This window comes from Nothobranchius furzeri, chromosome 7 (assembly GCF_043380555.1).
Source record: "Nothobranchius furzeri strain GRZ-AD chromosome 7, NfurGRZ-RIMD1, whole genome shotgun sequence".
NCBI classification, from domain to species: Eukaryota; Metazoa; Chordata; class Actinopteri; order Cyprinodontiformes; family Nothobranchiidae; genus Nothobranchius; species Nothobranchius furzeri.
Window position 1 is genome coordinate 47,274,834 of NC_091747.1, and position 20,166 is coordinate 47,294,999.

At 44.8% G+C, this 20,166-nt stretch overlaps 1 protein-coding gene across 1 annotated transcript in view; it reads left to right on the top strand.

The window, feature by feature from the left end:
• The window catches only part of ptprn2 (protein tyrosine phosphatase receptor type N2), a 183,420-nt gene that overhangs the window by 10,914 nt on the left and 152,340 nt on the right, over positions 1-20,166 (top strand). Inside the window, exon 2 of the mRNA XM_015954635.3 lies at positions 11,205-11,255. Within this exon, the coding sequence (XP_015810121.3) occupies positions 11,205-11,255 (51 nt within the window). The remainder of the gene's footprint in view (positions 1-11,204; positions 11,256-20,166) is intronic.

A 20,166-nucleotide genomic window follows, 5' to 3' on the forward strand; every position in this document is an offset into this window, starting at 1 on the left:
AGAGTCACGAGCGCTAACCAGTCAGCCAAAGGGACATCCCCTTGGCCAAGTAGCCAGAGTGCATGATCAATCGGGACACTGTGACAGGATGCTCACACTGCCACATTTAGAAAGAAAAAGGGGCCAGATTTAGTGCTAATGGAGGTGTTTTGAGCCTCAAGAGGTACAAAGCTATGCAGTTTCATTAGAAGCTAGGAAAAAATAACTGACTGGCTTTAGATTTACAGCAACTCTGAGCTGACAAATTCTGAAATGACTCCCCGTTTAATTGAGGTTTAAGAAGCCAAACTTTTCTCCACATGTGGAGGACTTGATGTCTTCCCTCTGGATGCGTTGGCAATGGATCACATGAAAGAAGGAGATGCTTAAGTGTTTGACATGCTCCGGCTCTGCACCTCAGCACTCTATCCCACCTCAGAGGGGGGGGTAAGAATCAAACGTCTGGAACACTCGGAGTGGGTCAGTGAAAAGGTCAAGACTGCCTATTTCTGGCCCCTCCGTTGCCGCGGTGATGCCATCTTTAATTCATGGTCGTTGTCTGGGCTGTCGCCTGGAGCAGGCAACTTGACTGACTGAGAGTGACCCGTCTGACTGGGAATTCTGCAAGAATTGTGCTTGGTTACACTCCCCAAGATGTCAGGTGGTCTCCGCTGGTGTCAGGTCCTCTCTTCATTATTCACGAAAAGGGCTTTTTGATTTATTCTCTGATGCCTTAAATTTGCCCTCAAGAATAAGTTCTACTCTTTGGAAAGGCACTCTAGCTGTTGGTGTCAGATGTAAAAAGGTGTTTAGTACTACTTTGTCATTAAAACCGAATCCTGAAAAGATGCAAGCATGTCTGTCGTGGTGAAGAGAGAGCTGAGCTGGAAGGTGAAGCTCTCGATTTACAAGTCGATTTACATTCCTACCCTCACTGGTCACGAGCTTTGGACAATGACTGAAAGAACGAGATTGTGGATACAAGCGGCTGAAATGAGTTTTCTCCCCAGGGTGTCTGGGCTCTCCCTTAGAGATAGGGTGATAAGCTCGGCCATCTAGGAGGGGCTTGGAGCAGATCCACTGCTCCTCCACATCGAGAGGTGCCAATTGAGGTGGGTCGGGCATCTGGGATGCCTTCTAGATGCCACACTGTTGAGGTTTTCCAGGCCCGCCCAACCAGGAGGAGACCCAAAGGAAGACCCAGGACACACCGAAGAGACTATGTCTCTCGGCTAACCATGTAAGGCCTTAGGATTCTCCCGGAGGAGCTCGTCCAAGTAGCTGGGGAGAGGGAAGTCTGGGCCTCTGGGCTCAGGATGGTGCCCTTCTGACCCGGAGATGGAGGGATAAAGTATAAAAAATTATTCTAGCGTTTTTAAGTTACTTAAGAAATATTAAACTACATACTCCAGCTGGTTGAGTTTTGAACAGATTTCTTGACAAATCGCGGAAGACATTTAAAGTCACATTTAACCCTCCGTAAAAAAAGCATAATTCCCAAAATTTGAAAAAGCAAATTTTCTGCCAAAAGTTGTCATTTTTCTATAAGACCACATGAAACTGTTTCCCCTGAGAGGTTTTTCATGCCAAGTCCACTCCAGAACAATGTAGGTTTCATTGTCTTATTTAAATAAATGCAACAGTGGCTTTGTTCCCACATGAAAAGAGGGATAGTCTGATCTTAGCCGCTGACTTTTTACATGAAGCTCTCGACAGGAACAGAAAAGCTCAGAGCCTTTCTTAATTTTAGCAGAAGAGCATTAATGACACAAGCTGTTCGAATGTACGAACACGGTGTCAAGCTTATGCTTATTTGCTTGCAGATGATGTCCTCTGCTGTCCCTGCTCCAGTCACGCGCTTTTCTTAATTGAGTTGTGCTTTTATTGCAGTTGTCACCCACTGCAGAGCTCTGAAATGGCTTTTCTGGCAAGCAGTGCAGGTGTATATGATTAGAAATGAGTCACATGACCTTGGGTGGCAACTTATATTTAAGGTAAAACGATAGGTTGTTGCCCTGAGAGAGTGAATAAAATACATCCTTTGCTGTGGGCTCTGGCTCCCAGCATCCTCCTTGGCTGCTCAGACGTAGCAGATGGTACCCCAGCAACAACCAACCACCTGCGTGGGAAAAATAGCCTAGGCTTGGGTTTGGCCTCGTGAAGCGACACATTTAACGCTCCGAGCGAGTTCAGCCAATCACAAATTCACACTTGGAGTGAAGCACAGAGCGTAATCCCATGTATATTTTGTTTTAGTGTTCTCTTTTAAAATGAGTCTTTGTCACGATTGCATTATGGTTACAGTTTGAATGACCTCTAAAAAGGTCACAACTCTCAAAGGAAGCCACCTTAGTTTTACGTCCCTGAGATCTGAGCTGGTTAAACGTGAACAATGTCGTTTTTATGTTTTTTCCAACGGCGATCGGAGGCAGCCATAATGAAGAATGCAGAGGTGAGCCTCTGTTCTTCTTTTCAGCATTTCTAGGGTTCCAGCAAATATCTATTTTGGTATTCTGTAGGGGAAAAAATGGATCCTCCTGGATTCATCCTGGATTTTCCCCTCTCCTGTTTTTGTGAATTGGGTCACACAGCATCTATTTCTGGAGGAGAAGCTTCTCCACGTGTAAAACACCTCTTGTTAGCATTCAGCTAATATACTATAAATTTATCAAGTCAGAGGTGCTAAACTAATGTTTCGACACATTTGTCTTCATAAGAATTTTACACAGTGAACATAAAAATCAGGTATTTAGGCCTAGTCCACACGTAGCCGGGTTTTTTAAAAACGAATATCCGCCCCTCCAAAAACTTGCATCCACACCACCTCGTTTAAAAAAAACTGTCCACACGTACCCGGATAAATACGTTGTTAAGGACATGCCAGACCTGTAGGCGGCAGTACTTCCCCCGTTCTTAACCTCGTCCTTCGTCTGTGGTCTTCCGCAAGGAGCAGTAATTCTGCTTGCAAAAACAAACAAGCAAAAAGCGCTTGGACAATTGATAAAGCGAGCGCAGCTCTGAGGGCATCCATGCTGTCGGCTAGTGTAAACACAGGTCGCACACGTGATGTCAGCATTTTTTTGTCGCCGAAAGTGACGTTGCGGAACTTAAAACTCCGATTTTGTCTGTCCACACGCAGACACCCAAAACGGAGAAAACGCAGTTCTTCACTTTGGCCGGAGTTTTTAAAAAGATCCGTTTTTGTGTGAAAAAAACTCAGTTTTCATGTGGATGACAGGCCAAAACGTAGAAAAATATCTACGTTTTGGCAGATCCCCGGCTACGTGTGGACAGGGCCTTAGAGTCAGGCACCCATTTGTCTACCAGCTTCACTGGGCGGGGCCAAAACCTCACTTTCATTTTGGGATTCTACCTCCATATTTGGTGCAAAACTACAAAAGTAATTTAAAATTTACATTTAACTCCAAATGTTTGGATTTTATTCTCATCCAAACACAGAGCAGCAAATAGTTTTTGTCTACTTTGTTCTCTGCTGACAGTTTAGACTTCTTCTGTCGCTTTCCTCAGAGCTTCCACAGGTGGAATCTGCTTCTGTATCATCCCGTTTCATTATATGGTTTCCTATTGCACAGTGATCGAATACAGCTGATATCTTAATTGTGTTCTCTTCTTCATGTTTTGTGGATCTTTTAGACTTTCATTTATTTATTTATTTTGTTATATCTTTTGTGTAGAAGAATCGGAAACAATCAGCAATAAACAAGGTAGATAACATTTTGCTACCCTGTGTTTGGACGTAAGAATCTGAAAAAGAATTGAAAAAGAACACAGGATGAATGTAACAAAGATATTTAAGTCAAACTTATTAAATGTTTTGTGTAAATATTTTAGTTTTACTTAAATGTTTAGTCATGTTAAAAAGTAATTATATATTTTTGTACTGTGTAGCTTTACAATTGGCACCCCAAACATTTTTGCCTTTTGTAGGTGTGGACAATTAATATAATTTGAAAGGGCCTTACATAGCTAGAACTGCACAAATATACACAACAATTACTAGAACACAATGTATTTTTGCAAAATTTAAATGAATGGTTTGGTCATTTACTGTCAGTGTGTTTTGTTTTTTTATAAACAAAGCCCAGTTCATCTTTTTCCATACCCATTAAAAACGTTATTCCACAGCCTTTTATAATCAGCAACATCTTCTATGATTGCATTTAATTAAACGGAACCATTTTAATCATCTGGTGTAGTGTCTTATCACTGCTGTGTCCCTGCCCATCACACACACACACACACACACGCACGCACGCACGCACGCACGCGCGCGCGCAAGCACGCACACACGCACACACACACACACACACACACACACACACACACAATGTGTGAGTCACCGTGCCTCGATTGGTGCATCATTAGTTGAAAGTCGTAATTAATATTGAGAGCTGACAAGGCCTCCCAGAGAACCTTTTGAATTATGCAGCAAAGTGATGAGGAGGTGAAGTTGAATGGACTGACACTAATTGCAGAGCGCTGAGATGCACGATCAAGAGGGACTGTGAGAGTCCTTCACCTCCAAGTGAGGGCTTCACATAAGTTTGGGCTTATGCTTTCAAGCTTAATGTCAAAGTCCCGGTAATTTAAAAACCATTAGGTACAAATTATGACTCAAAATGACAGTAAATGTAAAATAAAATCAGTTTTCACAGCAAATCCTTCACATTTGGGATTTTATCATGTAGAAATAGCCATGAAAATACATAATGTATCCATGTATCGTCACCGCCAACATGCAGGAGAGCAGCAGCTCTACTACGAGCCCTTCCTGGCATTGTAGCTTTTCAGCTTCTAGCAGCCTGAGCGGGGGGGTGGGTGGGTGTGGCCAACTCCTGCTTGTTTTCTTAAAGTGACAGAGCGCTTGGATGGCACATTCTGGAAAGTACTGAAAATGTTAAAAATAAAACAGCTGAAAATGTTTTACGTGAGAGGGTTTTAGTGTAAGTAACTTCATAAACAAGTTTTGTGTCATATCAAATGAAATCAAAATAGCTTTATAGAGCAAAGCAAGCAACACAAAGTGCTTAACAGTTTAAAATGACCCATAGAGCTCCGGACGTCACGTGACTCTCAGAGCGTAGACGCCATGTTGGCAGGCAACAAAGGTAAACAAAATGAACGGGATCGGCTTGGATTTTACTCCGTCAGAGTTTACTTCACACTTTAAAACAGAAGAAATCGTTTAATATAGTCAGAAATGAAATAGACTAAACATCTCCGACCCTCACCAGAAAGCTGCCGGAGCGGACCTCTTACCGGATTTGTGATGCCCTGACATTTATAATTTATAAAACTAATCAAGCAAAAACAAAAATAACATAGATTTACATGTAAGAAGTTTAAATACAGTGCTGTGCTGTTTGAATGTATAAACTGAACACCAAGAGAAATCACTAGTCTGATTTTTTTTCTGTGAATAAAATAAATATGTCAGGCAGGAGCGTCTCAGGATCTGTCTGAGATCTGTCTCAGTGAGACAGATAATAGCAATCCAAAGTGTTTTTGATGTGTGATCTGACAATTGATCAACCATGGCTTAAAAATGAAATACAGCTTAGCCGGTTAATTGCTGTGATCATAAAACACGTAAACGGCAGCATGCAGAAATCACGAGGCAACGTTTTACGTGATGTTTACTTGTTACTATGAGTAATAAGACAGAAAAGGCCACGCCAAAATAAGTTTAGGAAGCCCACTAAGAATCGTAATAAAAGCATTTGAAATCAATACCATACACAGTTGAGGAAACGTTGTTTTAAGTACCTGATATGAAGTGGTCGCTGCGTAAGCAAAAACCTTTACTCTCACAGCTTCATTTTAGCCTGGAGGCTAGCGCGTTTCATTGCGATGATCCAACGTTTGCGGCATTCCGGATCTTGGGGAATCCTGTGGAAGGCTCTTCCCTTATCTCGTCCGCGTCTGTTCTGCATCCTGGGGCACAACAGGAATCTACCATACTTCCCGTTTGATTGAGTTTTCTGACAATAACAAATAGCCCAGCTTCGGGCTTCTGCCTGCCAATATGGCGCCGTTCGATTTGAACTGTTGCATGCCGGGAGAAGTGATGTCAACTCCCGGAGCTCTATATAACCCACATTCCCTCCCTTTTCCACACTTAAAACAATTATGACAGTTTCACCCCCCAATCCACAAACCATTCCCAGGCACACACACACACTGGTGATAAAAGCATGCATCAGCGTCCCCGTATTGGCCCGAGAGAGAATAGGACGGACACTGGCGATGTTCTTGAGATGATAAAGACGTATTTTAGTGATGTATTTAATGTGGGGGATAAAAGTCAGCTCAGAATCAAAGATGACACCCAGGTTCTTCACTTGTGAAGATGGATTTAAAGACATTGATTGAAGTTTTGGTAAAAGCTTCACTCTCTCAGCCTCAGGACTGATGACTAAAACTTCAGTTTTGTCCTGGTTGAGCTGGAGAAAGTTTTCTGCCATCCAGGATTTAATGTCTAAAATGCAGTTAAAAAGCACATCCTTTGGATGTGTGTCATCAGGAGACACAGAGATGTATAACTGTGTATCATCAGCGTAACTGTGGAAATTCACTCCGTGTCTCCTGATGACGCCGCCAAGTGGGAGCATATATAGGTTAAAAAGTACTGGGCCTAAAACTGAACCCTGGGGCACACCACATGTGATGCTGTGGACCCCAGAGGAACAGGTATCCAAACTCACCATAAAAGTCCTGTCTGTGAGGTAGGAAGTGAAACGTCTATGTACAGCACCAGAGAGGCTGATCTGTTTTAGGCGGGTTAAAAGAATAGTGTGGTCCACTGTATCAAAGGCAGCACTTAGATCCAGTAGAACCAACACTGTCACCCTCTGGGCATCATAATTTATTCTAAAATCATTTAAAATCTTCAGAAGGGTCGTCTCGGTGCTGTGGTTCACCCTAAAACCAGACTGAAATTTCTGTAGAACATCATTAGTATTAATAAAATCATTAAGTTGATTTAACACAAGCTTTTCTAAAATTTTGCTTAAAAATGACAAGTTGGACACTGGTCGGTGTCGATCATAAGTTAGTAAATTTTATTTATATTAGCACTTATCACAGACATGGAATCACAAAGTGCTTCACATAGCTCTAAACAAAATAAAACAGTCATAAAATCATAAATAGATTAACATCAGAAAATCAAAATGCTCTCACAACAGAATTAGATTTACATCAGAAAAAATAAAGTCACAAAATCATAAATTTTCATAAACAGATGAAAGATTAAAATCTTGAGTTAAAAATAAGAAACTAAAAGGTTTAGGTAAAAGCAGCTTTAAATAAAAGGGTCTTTAGCTGTTTTTTAAAAGTGTCCAGACTGTCAATGCTGCGTAACGATAAAGGAAGATCATTCCAGGGTCTGGGGTGCAACAGTCTGGAAGGAGCGATCACCTCGACTTTTGTATCTGGTCTTTGGAACTTCTAGAAGGTTCTGGTGGGTGGACCTGAGGGCTCGGGTTGGCGCATAAAGCTTTAACAGTTCAGTAATGTAGGGAGGAGCTTGACTATGTAGAGCATTGAAAGTTATAATCAGGATTCTAAAATGGACTCTAAAGTTAATGGGTAACCAGTGGAGAGACATTAGAATAGGAGTGATGTGTGCTCTTCTGTTTGCTCCAGTTAGGAGCTTCACTGCAGAGTTCTGGACCAACTGAAGTGGTCAAGGGCTTTTTTGTTAAAACATATGAAAAGTGTGTTACAGTAATCTAGACAGGAGGAGATAAAGGCATGGATAACCATTTCAAGTTCATGTTTTGACACCAATCTTCGCAGTTTGGAGATATTTCTTAAATGATAAAAACAGTTTCGGACCAATGTTTTTGAGTGACCTTCAAGAGACATTGATTGGTCAAAAATAACACACACATTTCTTAAGTTTGTCTTGACGGCAGAGGATAAATGACCAAGTTTTGGACTAATCAGGGGAACCATGCTCTCAGGGGCAATGATCAGACGTTCAGTCTTTTCAGAGTTTAACTGAAGGAATGTATCTTCTAGCCAGCTGGTGATAGCTCATAGACACTCTAGTAATTCAGACATTTTATAGAACTCATAATCCTTAAAAGAGCAGTACAGCTGAATATCATCTGCATATAGGTGATAAGAGACATTATGAAAAGAATCAAGTATCTGTCCATGAGGGTTTATGTACCGCAGAAGCAACAGTGGACCCAAAACAGAGCCTTGGGGTACCCCACAGAACAGATCAGTAGAATCTGACATGATTTGGTTTATACAGACACTGTAACTTCTGTTAGAAAGGTACGATCTTAACCAGTCTAGAACAGTTCCAGTGATCCCCACCGAGTCACCAAGTCTGTTAATGAAGGTGCTGTGATCAACAGTGTCAAAAGCTGCAGAAAGATCTAACAATACTAACACTGTGAATTCCCCGTTGTCTGAAGCCATCATTATGTCACTGGAAACTTTAAGCAAAGCTGTTTCTGTTTAATGCTTTTTACCAAAACCAGACTAGAATTTATCAAAACAGTTGTGTAGTTCCAGAAAAGTAATCAGTTGATCTGCCACAACCTTCTCCAATATTTTAGAGATGAAGGGTAATTTAGAAATGGGTCTGTAATTTTTAGGCTGAGATGAGTCCAAACTAGTTTTTTTTACGGATGGGTTCAATAACTGCATGTTGGAAAACAGATGGTACAGAGCCAGATTGTAGGGATAAATTAATTAAATCTACAAGGCATGGGCCAATTTGGTCAAACATTCTGATTAACAAGGTAGTAGGAATGAAATCAGTAGGGCACGAGGTTGGTTTCATGTGTTTCTGAATGAGGCAAATGTCCTGGAAATCTACAGGAGTAAAGACAGACCATGACTGAGAGGGAGGGGGTTGGATGGGGGGTAGGAAGTAGATGGGGTGAAAAACTTGCCCTGACATTTCTGATTTTACTCTCAAAGAATGCTAGAAAGTTGTTACAGTCAGACCTTGAGTAAATTGGCATAAGAGGGGCGTGAGGTGAAACAATCTGGTTTGTGGTGTCAAACAGGACTTTAGAGTTGTTTTTGTTTACAGCAATCAGCTGAGCAAAGTAAGTGGTCCTGGAAGTTTTCACCGTCTCATTCAGAGATGTGATCAGTTCTTTAAAGTGCAGCCTGTGACTTTCTAATCCAGTTGACTTCCAACGTCTCTCGGCTCTGCGGCATGTCCTTCTGAGACTGTAAATGTTTTGATTAATCCAGGGACTTTTTCTCTTGTTAGAAAAAGTAACCTGCTTAACAGGAGCTACTTTATCTAAGACACTGCAGCATTGTTTATCCAAAAACTGGATGAACAAGCTTGGATCATCACCCTGAACTGAGCTGCTGTCAAATAATCTATAAAATCCTTCCACTGCTGACTGATTAATGATATGTCTCTTTGATTTTAGGTTGTGAGGGACAGATTCAACATTAGATAGGCCATTAAAGAAAATGCAGCTGTGGTCACTCATATGAACCTTTTCAACATGTAAATGATTGATTTTTAGTCCCAAAGAGAAAACAAGATCTAGAGTGTGGCCCATTTTGTGTGTGGGGCCTGAAACGCGCTGCTCTAAGTTAAAAGACTCCATAATAGACATGAACTCCACTGCTGTGCTACAGTTAGGATCATTAATGTGCACGTTACAATCACCAAGGATTAAAACTTTTTCTAGTTTGATCATTGATGATAGAAATTCTGCAAATTCATAGAGAAAAGGTCCAGCTGGACCGGGAGGTCGGTAGATTCAAATACAGTGAAATACATTTTGTAACCCTGCTTTGATGACCTGACATTCAAAAGTTGTAAAAGGGCCATTTTTCACCAGATTACAGACATGTTTGTCCTTAAAGACCACAGCAAGACCTCCACCACGACGTGTCGGGCGTGGTGTGGTAAACACAGAGCAGTTTGGTGGACATATTTCATTGAAATGTACAAAATCGTACAACTATTATAACTTTAAAAAATAACAATGTCTCCTTTAAACAAATAAGAGCAATACTAAGTCAAAATCTACATCAGGAGGAGTCTGCATCCTCTTTCCAGTCTGTAGCTTTAATGATTTAAAGTTTTTTTTTAGTTCCCTTGTGGCTGAGGAGTTCTGTGGTAGTTTTTATCTTCCCATTAACATGATGAGCACACTAGTAGTCAGTAGCTTCTCCTTGGTTCAGGACATTCTGCCTTTTTTGTTTCAGAGAGCTCCATGACCCCTACAGCACAGTGATGATGCCTCACTCTGCATCATTAAATAACCATTTCACTGACATATTAAAGCCATTATGTCTGAAAGGCATAATTTCACAAAAAAGCACCTTCTGCTCCCAAACAAAACAGCTCTCCATTGTGTCTCTGTGATCTAGTCGTCCCCCCCCCCCCCCACACACACACACACACCGATACAGCCTATAAGAGAATGATGATGCTTATGTCAAATCAACTCTGATGGCTGGAAATGTTTCCTCCCGTCCACACTCATCCTGATTATCTCTCTTTTCTATGACAATCGATTACCGAACTCCCTGCTTCTAGTGCTTCTACTCTGCTCGTTCTTCCTACACGGTCACAAGCTTCTCAGTGCTGTCCGTCCAGGCGGGCCGGCCAAGAGGGGCCATCTAATTTCGTCACTCTGCCTGATGAAACACAGGAAGGAAAATCATAAAGATAACAGGCTCAAGGATGGAGGGATGCAGCTCGGCATTCGTGTTTGCAAAACAGAAAAAAATCGACAGGTACCTTATCTGGAAACCAAAATTCCTGTCCGACCTCATTTCATGGTGCTGAAAGGGTAATCAGCCCACAAGGCACACGGTGTCTAAATGCAGAAGATCACCTGCACTGATCAACAAGCAGAACAACAAGTCCTCGTCTATTCACTGCAGCTCCCCTGAGTGAGATATGAAGAGAACAGCTACTCATAATGCTCCCGCCATCTGTTCCTTTATCTGTCTGGAACACAGATTCTGAGTTGGAGCCTTAAAGTTCATTAATATTCACACGGGGCTCATATATCTATGGAAACGTTGCCAATGGAGTTGGGGGGGAATAAGAATAATTGATGGTGGATGGCTCTGCCATTAGCATTAAGTTAACGCACTACTTTTATAGAACTGTGATGTACCTGGATGTTATTTTTCTATGCTGTTAGATGTTAAACGGTGTCGTGATTAGCTCTGCTTTCTGTTTCTCTGCCCTTCAGGTTGTTTGTTTGAAGACGAGCTTTGTGCGCCGTATGAGTTCTGCATTAATGGTACGTATGACTTAAGCTACAAGTTCAACATGCAGAAATATTGTGCTAGCATCAATCTTAGCTTTGTATAAGTTAGCATGTGGTGCATGTGATGCTACAGATAGCCTGGAACACGTGTAGCAGCATCAGAACCGTACCACTGATTGGTCCTGATGATGGTTTTGATGCAACAGAAGTTACAGGAGAGTCAAGAGTTGACTAAAACACATTCATGACTCAAACCAAGCTTGAGTTTATGTGCAGTTTTACCTCTCAGGTAAAACTGGGTTTCTGCATCTAAAATACAGAAACCTAAAGGTCTGCAGAGGTAGAAGTTCAGCCCGTGTTTGTTTCGCCAGAGAAATATATAATATAAAACAGACAGCACTGAAAACAAACAGCTTGCTTTTGTTTATTTGGACTTTGAAATTCCCTTATAAATATGTTCTGCTCCTTTAATTGATAAGTTTTTAAAGCTGAATTTCACTGAGAAAAGTTTAATATACATTTTTTGAAAATATGATTGTTCAATTTGAGTTTCACATTCATGTTGAACATGAAAATATTCTTAAACTCCCATTTCCTGCATTACCCACAGACAGCGCCGGCGCTACGCACACCACACACACAGCGCGTAGGGCACCACGCTGGGGAAGGGGCACCAAACGCAAGCTTATGAAAAAATAATATATATATGATAAAGACAGATTTCAATTAGAAGATGTGCAAAGCAAGTTAACAGCATGTTTACAGAGAGAAAACAATACAAAAAGGAAAGGAGATGGACCGTGTCCACTTTTCACTCTGTCCGGGACGTCCGGACTGGTTCTTGTATTGATGAAAATGTCCGGCTTTTCATCCAGGAGCAGGGATCGAATTATGGTGAAGCTGTATATCCTACACATCCCGGAGAGCCGGAAAAAAGTTTTCTACCTATTTTACTTCATTTATGGACTCTTTTGAGCAGAGAGCGGCACAGCGCGTTGTTGCGCAGCGCTCCAGGCAGCTGCTTCCAGCGCACGGTCCATTCTCAAAGTGGCGCAACCAAAAAACTATAATTAACACACGATCGTTCATGTCCGCACATGTTCTCTATTTTCTGTCTTATTTGTGCCTGAAGCGCTCTGCTACTGCAGAGCTCATCACCTACACTGCGGAGATTTCACCTCACTGACGCAGCATCGAAACGCGCTCTCCGCTTTGCGGTCAGGAGATCCCTTTTATCTGCTCAAAAGTAACTGATGAGGTGAAAAAGTAAGAATCCAGGCAGCAGATTTTCTGGAGAGTTTAGAGGAGATGCAGGAAGTTGAGAGGCAGACAGGACAGGAAAATAGTTCAATAAAAACAAGAAAACAAAACAAAGTGTTGAAAAGTAAAATGTAGGTAGATTTATCTCCACTACGTGTTTCTACCTGTATAAAACAATGTTACACACATCGTCGTCGTCGTCTTCCTCCGCTTATCCGGGTCCGGGTCGCGGGGGCAGCATCCCAACTAGGGAGCTCCAGGCCGTCCTCTCCCCGGCCTTGTCCACCAGCTCCTCCGGCAGGACCCCAAGGCGTTCCCGGACCAGATTGGAGATGTAACTTCTCCAACGTGTCCTGGGTCGACCCGGGGGCCTTCTGCCGGCAGGACATGCCCGAAACACCTCCCCGGGGAGGCGTCCAGGAGGCATCCTGACCAGATGCCCAAACCACCTCAACTGGCTCCTTTCGATCCGGAGGAGCAGCGGTTCTACTCCGAGTCCCTCCCGAATGTCCGAGCTCCTCACCCTATCTCTAAGGCTGAGCCCGGCCACCCTACGGAGGAAACTCATTTCGGCCGCTTGTATCCGCGATCTCGTTCTTTCGGTCATTACCCAAAGCTCATGACCATAGGTGAGGATTGGGACGTAGATCGACCGGTAAATCGAGAGCCTGGCTTTCTGGCTCAGCTCCCTCTTCCCCACGACAGATCGGCTCAGCGTCCGCATCACTGCAGACGCCGAACCAATCCGCCTGTCGATCTCCCGATCCCTCCTACCCTCACTCGTGAACAAGACCCCGAGATACTTAAACTCCTCCACTTGAGGTAGGACCTCTCCCCCGACCCGGAGGTGGCAAGCCACCCTTTTCCGGTCGAGAACCATGGTCTCAGATTTGGAGGTGCTGATCCTCATCCCAGCCGCTTCACATTCGGCCGCGAACCTACCCAGCAAGAGCTGAAGGTCAGAGCTGGATGAAGCTAGGAGGACCACATCATCCGCAAAAAGCAGAGACGAGATTCTCCTGCCACCAAACTCGACACACTCCACACCACGGCTGCGTCTAGAAATTCTGTCCATAAAAGTGATGAACAGAACCGGTGACAAAGGGCAGCCCTGGCGGAGTCCAACCCTCACTGGGAACAGGTCCGACTTACTACCGGCTATGCGGACCAAACTCACGCTCCTCTGGTAAAGGGACTGAATGGCCCTTAACAGAAAGCCACCCACCCCATACTCCTGGAGCGTCCCCCACAGGGTGCCCCTGGGGACACGGTCATAAGCCTTCTCCAAATCCACAAAGCACATGTGGATTGGTTGGGCAAACTCCCATGCCCCCTCCATCACCCTTGCAAGGGTATAGAGCTGGTCCACAGTTCCACGGCCAGGACGAAAACCACATTGCTCCTCCTCTATCTGAGATTCAACTATCGATCGGACCCTCCTCTCCAGTACCTTGGCGTAGACCTTTCCAGGGAGGCTGAGGAGTGTGATCCCCCTATAGTTGGAACACACCCTCAGGTCACCCTTCTTAAAGATGGGGACCACCACCCCGGTCTGCCACTCCCTAGGAACTGCCCCCGATGACCACGCAATGTTGTAGAGACGTGTCAACCATGACAGCCCTACAACATCCATAGCCTTGAGATACCCAGGACGAACCTCATCCGCCCCCGGGGCTCCGCCGCTGTGTAGTTGTTTGACTACCTCAGCAACTTCTGCCCCCGAGATCGGACAGTCCATCCCCAGGCCTCCCAGCTCTGGTTCCTCCTCGGAATGCGCATTGGTGGGATTGAGGAGCTCCTCAAAGTATTCCTTCCACCGTCCGACTATAGCCTCAGTTGACGTCAGCAGCTCCCCATCCCCACTGTAAACAGTGTGAGCGAGTTGCTGCCTTCCTCTCCTGAGGCGCCGGACAGTTTGCCAGAACCTCTTTGGAGCCGATCGATAGTCTTTCTCCATGGCCTCACCAAACTCCTCCCACGCCCGAGATTTTGCCTCGGCAACTGCCACTGCTGCACCCCGCTTGGCTATCCGGTACCTGTCTGCTGCCTCCGGAGACCCACAGACCAGCCACGCCCTGTAGGCCTCCTTCTTCAGCCTGACGGCTCCCCGAACCTCTGGTGTCCACCAGCGGGTACGGGGGTTGCCACCACGACTGGCACCGGCCACCTTGCGACCACAGCTAGCAACAGCCGCCTCGACAATCGCAGAGTGGAACAAGGCCCACTCGGACTCAATGTCCCCCACTGCTCTCGGGACGTGGTCAAAGCTCTGCCGGAGGTGGGAGTTGAAGACCGTCTTGACAGGTTCTTCTGCCAGGCGTTCCCAGCAGACCCTCACTATGCGTTTGGGTCTGCCAGGTCTACGCGGCATGTTCCCTTGCCATCTGATCCAACTCACCACCAGGTGGTGATCAGTTGACAGCTCCGCCCCTCTCTTCACTCGGGTGTCCAAAACATACGGCCGCAGGTCAGATGATACGACTACAAAATCTATCATCGACCTGTGACCTAGGCTGCCCTGGTACCAAGTGTACCGGTGGGCATCCTTATGTTCGAACATGGTGTTCGTTATGGCCAAACTGCGGCTTGCACAGAAGTCCAATAACAAAACACCGCTCGAGTTCTGATCAGGTGGGCCGTTCCTCCCAATCACACCCCTCCAGGTCAAGCTGTCATTGCCCACGTGAGCATTGAAGTCCCCCAGCAGGACAATGGAGTCCCCTGATGGAGCACTATCTAGCACTCGTCCCAGGGACTCCAAAAAGGGTGGGTACTCTGAACTGATATTTGGCCCATAAGCACAAACAACAGTCAGGACCCGTTCCCCGACCCGAAGGCGCAAGGAAGCTACCCTCTTGTCCCCCGGGGTAAACCCCAACACACAGGCAGAGAGTCTCGGGGCTAACAAAAAGCCAACCCCAGCCCTCCGCCTCTCACCCGGAGCAACTCCAGCAAAGTAGAGTGTCCAACCCCTCTCCAGATCTCGGGTTCCAGAGCCAATGCAATGTGTCGAGGTGAGTCCGACTATATCTAGCCGGTACCGCTCAACCTCTGCCACAAGCTCCGGCTCCTTCCCCGCCAGCGAGGTGACGTTCCATGTCCCAAAAACTAGTTTTCTTGTCCGGGGATTGGACCGCCAAGGCTCCCGCCTTGGTCTGCCACCCGATTCACATTGCACCGGACCCTTCATGTTCCTCCTGCGGGTGGTGGGTCCACAGTTGGACGAGCCCATGTATCCGGTTCGGGCTGGGCCCGGCCGGGCCCCATGGGCGAAAGCCCGGCCACCAGGCGCTCGCTCACGGGCCCCAACCCCAGGCCTGGCTCCAGGGTGGGACCCCGGTAACCCTCCGGGCCGGGTACTCCGACTCTTCGTTTTCACCGCCATGAAAGATCCTTCGAACACATGTAATAATTATATATTTGATACAATTCAGATCACCTTCAAAACTCAGTCACACACCCAGGGCCGTTTCAAGACATTTTGGGGGCCAAGGCAAAATGACCCAGGACACGCCGGAGGGACTATGTCTCTCACCTGGCCAGGGAACGCCTTGGGACTCCCCCGAAGAGCTGGCCCAAGTGGCTGGGGAGAGGGAAGTCTGGGCCTCTCGACTGGCTGCCCCCGCGACCCGACTCCAGAAAAGTGTTTGAAAATGGATGGATGGATGAAAAAAGCCACTCAGATCTACGTCACACAGTTAATTAGCATTCATGAACTCACCCATCTTTGCTTGAGGTCAGAGAAGGTAGTTTTTGGTTTAGCATCCAGGAAACAGCTGAGCACGTCTCAGCTGGTAGAAGCTAACTGTTAGCATTAGCAACTCCACAAAACACACCAGCAACACGAAAACTCCTTTAGGCTTCAGTTATTAGTGGAGATAAATCATCCACTTTGCAGAATGAATGGAGGTAAAGGAAGAATCGCGTTAGCCAATCAGAGGCGAGATGTTTGTAAATTATAAATATTAGCAATAAAACTCCTAATCCCGCTGTTTTCTGTCCCCGCTCCCCGACTAACTTCTACTTCCTGAAAAAGGAGCACCAGAGTCTTCTTTCCACTGCGCACTACTCACAAGGCATTCATTCATACTGCAGATTTATTGAATGAATGTGTGAGTGACTCCCTCTAAAAATGCTTTGGATCTCATGAAGGTATAACAGTTTGAGGCTTCATATTTGTTCAGCCAGGATCATCTTGGAGGATAAATGTGAAGACTTGATACCCAAAAGTTCAGTGATCGAAAAGCTAAACTCATCACCTTTTCTGTAAATCTTTAATTTCTATTAAGAACATGTTGCTGGAACATTTTAGGTGTGATAGTCTGAAGGTTATTACAGACCTCTGAAGTCTGCAGATAAAATGTGTTACATTTAGTTATTTATAAAGAGTAGATGGTGAGATAGGGACTGTCTTGCTGTATATTTCAGCTCACTTTAAACCTATGAGTCATGTAGGAGCAGCCCTAAAATGGGAACAACTGCATCAGTACTTACATCACCAATTGACATCAGATGGATCTTTTCTCCTTTATATGGAAAGATTTCCCCAAACCAAAAATAATCACAACCTCATATGGAACCCCTTTGTCACTGAAGATGGATATGCCAGTCTCGGTAGTTGCCATGACGACATGTCTCCTGATGAATGAAGATGGATATGTCCGGTTTTTTACATTGCTTGGTACTCGGCCAAATCACACAGCAGATTGTAATTTTGGAGGGAATTGATGACAAGTGGGTATCGGAGATTATCTTTGTGGCAGAGCTGTTGCAAAAGGTTAATGAATTCCACCCAACAGGCAGGAGATGTTCAGGATACATTTATGCTTCAACGGAAGGTTGAATGTCTGCATTTTTCTGCTCACGGCATAATGACTGATCCTTTTGTTTCACTTATTGTGGATTTTTCTAAAAATTGTTTCTGTGCCAAAATGCATCAAGCAACATTATCGGACACTAATGGGAAATGTGTAAAAAAAAGTATAGAACAAGTTCATTCAAATGGGCGACACATGTGGAACTCACTTGGGTTTATTACAGGCAAACTTAAGTCGGACATTAAAACAACGTCTGTGTGGCTCAAAACCTTTTCTATACATGGGCCCAGTGGTTCTGCAAGGTTTCCAAATGGCCACGAGCAAAGCGATCTGTTGTCTGGTACAGACAATGCATGCCGCCATTCCTCTGGCTCAGCAGTCAGAGGGGGAAACGCCCCGTTACCCCTTCTTTCCACTGGACTTGAAAGTAGCGCGTTATGTAATAGCAGCATTTTACTAGTGAGCTCATTCCCATCCGGGAGCGAAAGTGTTCAACACAGCTGATCCTGTGAGGTCACAAAATCACGGAAGATTTGCAACACCACGCGTGACCTCAGAAGTCCACAGCAAGGAGAAAGACAGCTGCATGTGTGCGAAAAGGGCTGTGGCTTATTTTCTGTTCGGTTTACTTCAGCTACGGATGTTTCACACGATATACTGCACGCAACTTTCATTTTGAAAGTTTCCAGATGTTTTACGCTGCCTTTGTGTTTGACATCCTGTCTGACTCGAACTGAACTCCGTAGCACATATAAAATAGACTCAAAACGTAATGCGTCCCTTTGCTTCTGGGATGCACCCAAAACATCACACTTAGCTGCCATTTGCTGACTGCAGCGTACGTTTTGCGGCCGTTTCACTCTGTTTTCACGTCCAGTGGAAAGAAGGGGCCAGGGATCGTGAGATGGCCAAGAGTAACAGCTTTTCATTGTTTCACTAATGCTGCAGTTCTGACTTCAAAGTTTGTGGGTCCTCTGGGGCCCCCTTGGGGCCTGGGGTTCCTAAGCACTTACCTGCCATGCCTGTTGGCACACAGCACCTCTACATGGGCCCCCCTTGGCTTATCCAAATACAACCCATATGGAAAATCCCAGGTGGGCACCTAGTGTTTGTTATAATGGATCACTGATGGGGAATGTGTAAATGTCTATAATCGGTACCAACACAGAGCCTATAATGGCCCCTTCTGGATTTTGTGCATCCATCTCACATGGGGCCCATTTACTGCCCAGTTTAGCCCCATATCTCAACTAAATACATTTATATCATGCCATTATGTTCTCATGCTCATTCCTACATGGGACTATATTCATTTCCATAGTAGCCCAGTTTCAGAGGAACTGTGAAAGAAGAAGGCACAAGAGGATCTTAATTACTCCTCTTGCATGGGCTCAGAGGGGAGACTAATTGAGGGAAATTTCTAACAGCTTCATTGCAAAAATATCTATTAGTAGACAAACGTTTTTATAAAATGGTCACTGTTGAATCAGTCAAGGTTATTATGTGGGTTGTAATGGTTTTAAAGTGAATTATTGTCAACAAATGTGCTTTAGAATCAATCCTGACTGTGGGTTATAAATAAAGACAGGAGTCCTGTTCTACTTAACATCCAAGTGAGAAGAGAACGATTGGTTTCCTCCGAACCAGCTGTGCCTGCTCTGGTCGACATGGCGTCAGTCTGAGATGAGTGGCAGTCACAGACTATGAGTGGGAGGAACTAGGTCTGCCACTTTCACTCTTTCCCAGGTCCCTGATGGAGTAACCTGGTTTATTGTGGGCTGGGCCAGCCGTTTCCTCCTTCACCCTGCTGTTGCCATGCAGGATGGTGGAGGGCAGGGGAAGTGCTGCATGGAGAGCCTGTATTCGATCTAATCTGATAGCTAGCATGATAATATTTCACAAAGAGCATTTTAAGACCCTGTTGTCATAATAAATGAAAGAAACTACAGGCTTTTTGGAAGAATGTTGCTGTTTTATTGATTATCAGTGTCCGCTTGTCATTCAACTTCCCGTTTTCACGTCTCGGTTAATTAGCAGGTTTTTAACATTTAAAGGCATTTTAATTTACTGCACTCCAGAGTCTCTGGCTTACTGGTTTGATAAGTTAAGCTAAAGTGCAGCGGATAAGTGCTACATGGTTCCCCCGGGGCTGCGGTTGGCTCCTATTAAACACTTAACCAACAGCATGAGATCGATCGATCGGCGGCCCTCCTGCATCCTACTGGACCAATCACGTCAAACGATTTAGTCGAGGCTATCGATCAGCATAGCGGAGAAGCGTAAACGCAACAAAATGCAGATTAAAGGAGGGCCAAAGAGACAAATTTCCAATTCATCATAGCTGGTTTCCTGGAAAGGAGCCACGTTAAAATGTAATAATTAGGCTTGGTTTTACTCCACAGACACGTTCAACAGGCTTCCTCTGATGATGCTCTACTTAATCTTTATTAGGCTGTCTATTTACACTCCTGCATTAATATAATTATCACTTCAAAGCCACAACTGTCACAATAAAAGCCAGAGTAACTGGTAAACACCTCATTAATCAGAAGGTGATCGCTTCAGCTTTTGTTCCTGCAATTTTTAGAAATAATTTACCGGCAGACTACATCTGGCCCGTCGATCCAAGCCCGTTCATTTTCCTGACGTGAATTGCACAGCGAAGACACCTGTTCCAATATGTCTTCATTTGTCTCCCGAGTCCGACTGCCTCTGCTCCGACGTGCGGTCTTTAAGAAACGCTTTGCTGACTGTCAGCTTTAGTGCTGTTATCCCAAAGCATTAGCTTTCACAGTTTAAATAGCTTTAGCGGGCGGGCTTGGTGTTGCATTTTATGTCACAAAAGAAAGAGAGACAGCCTGGATTTA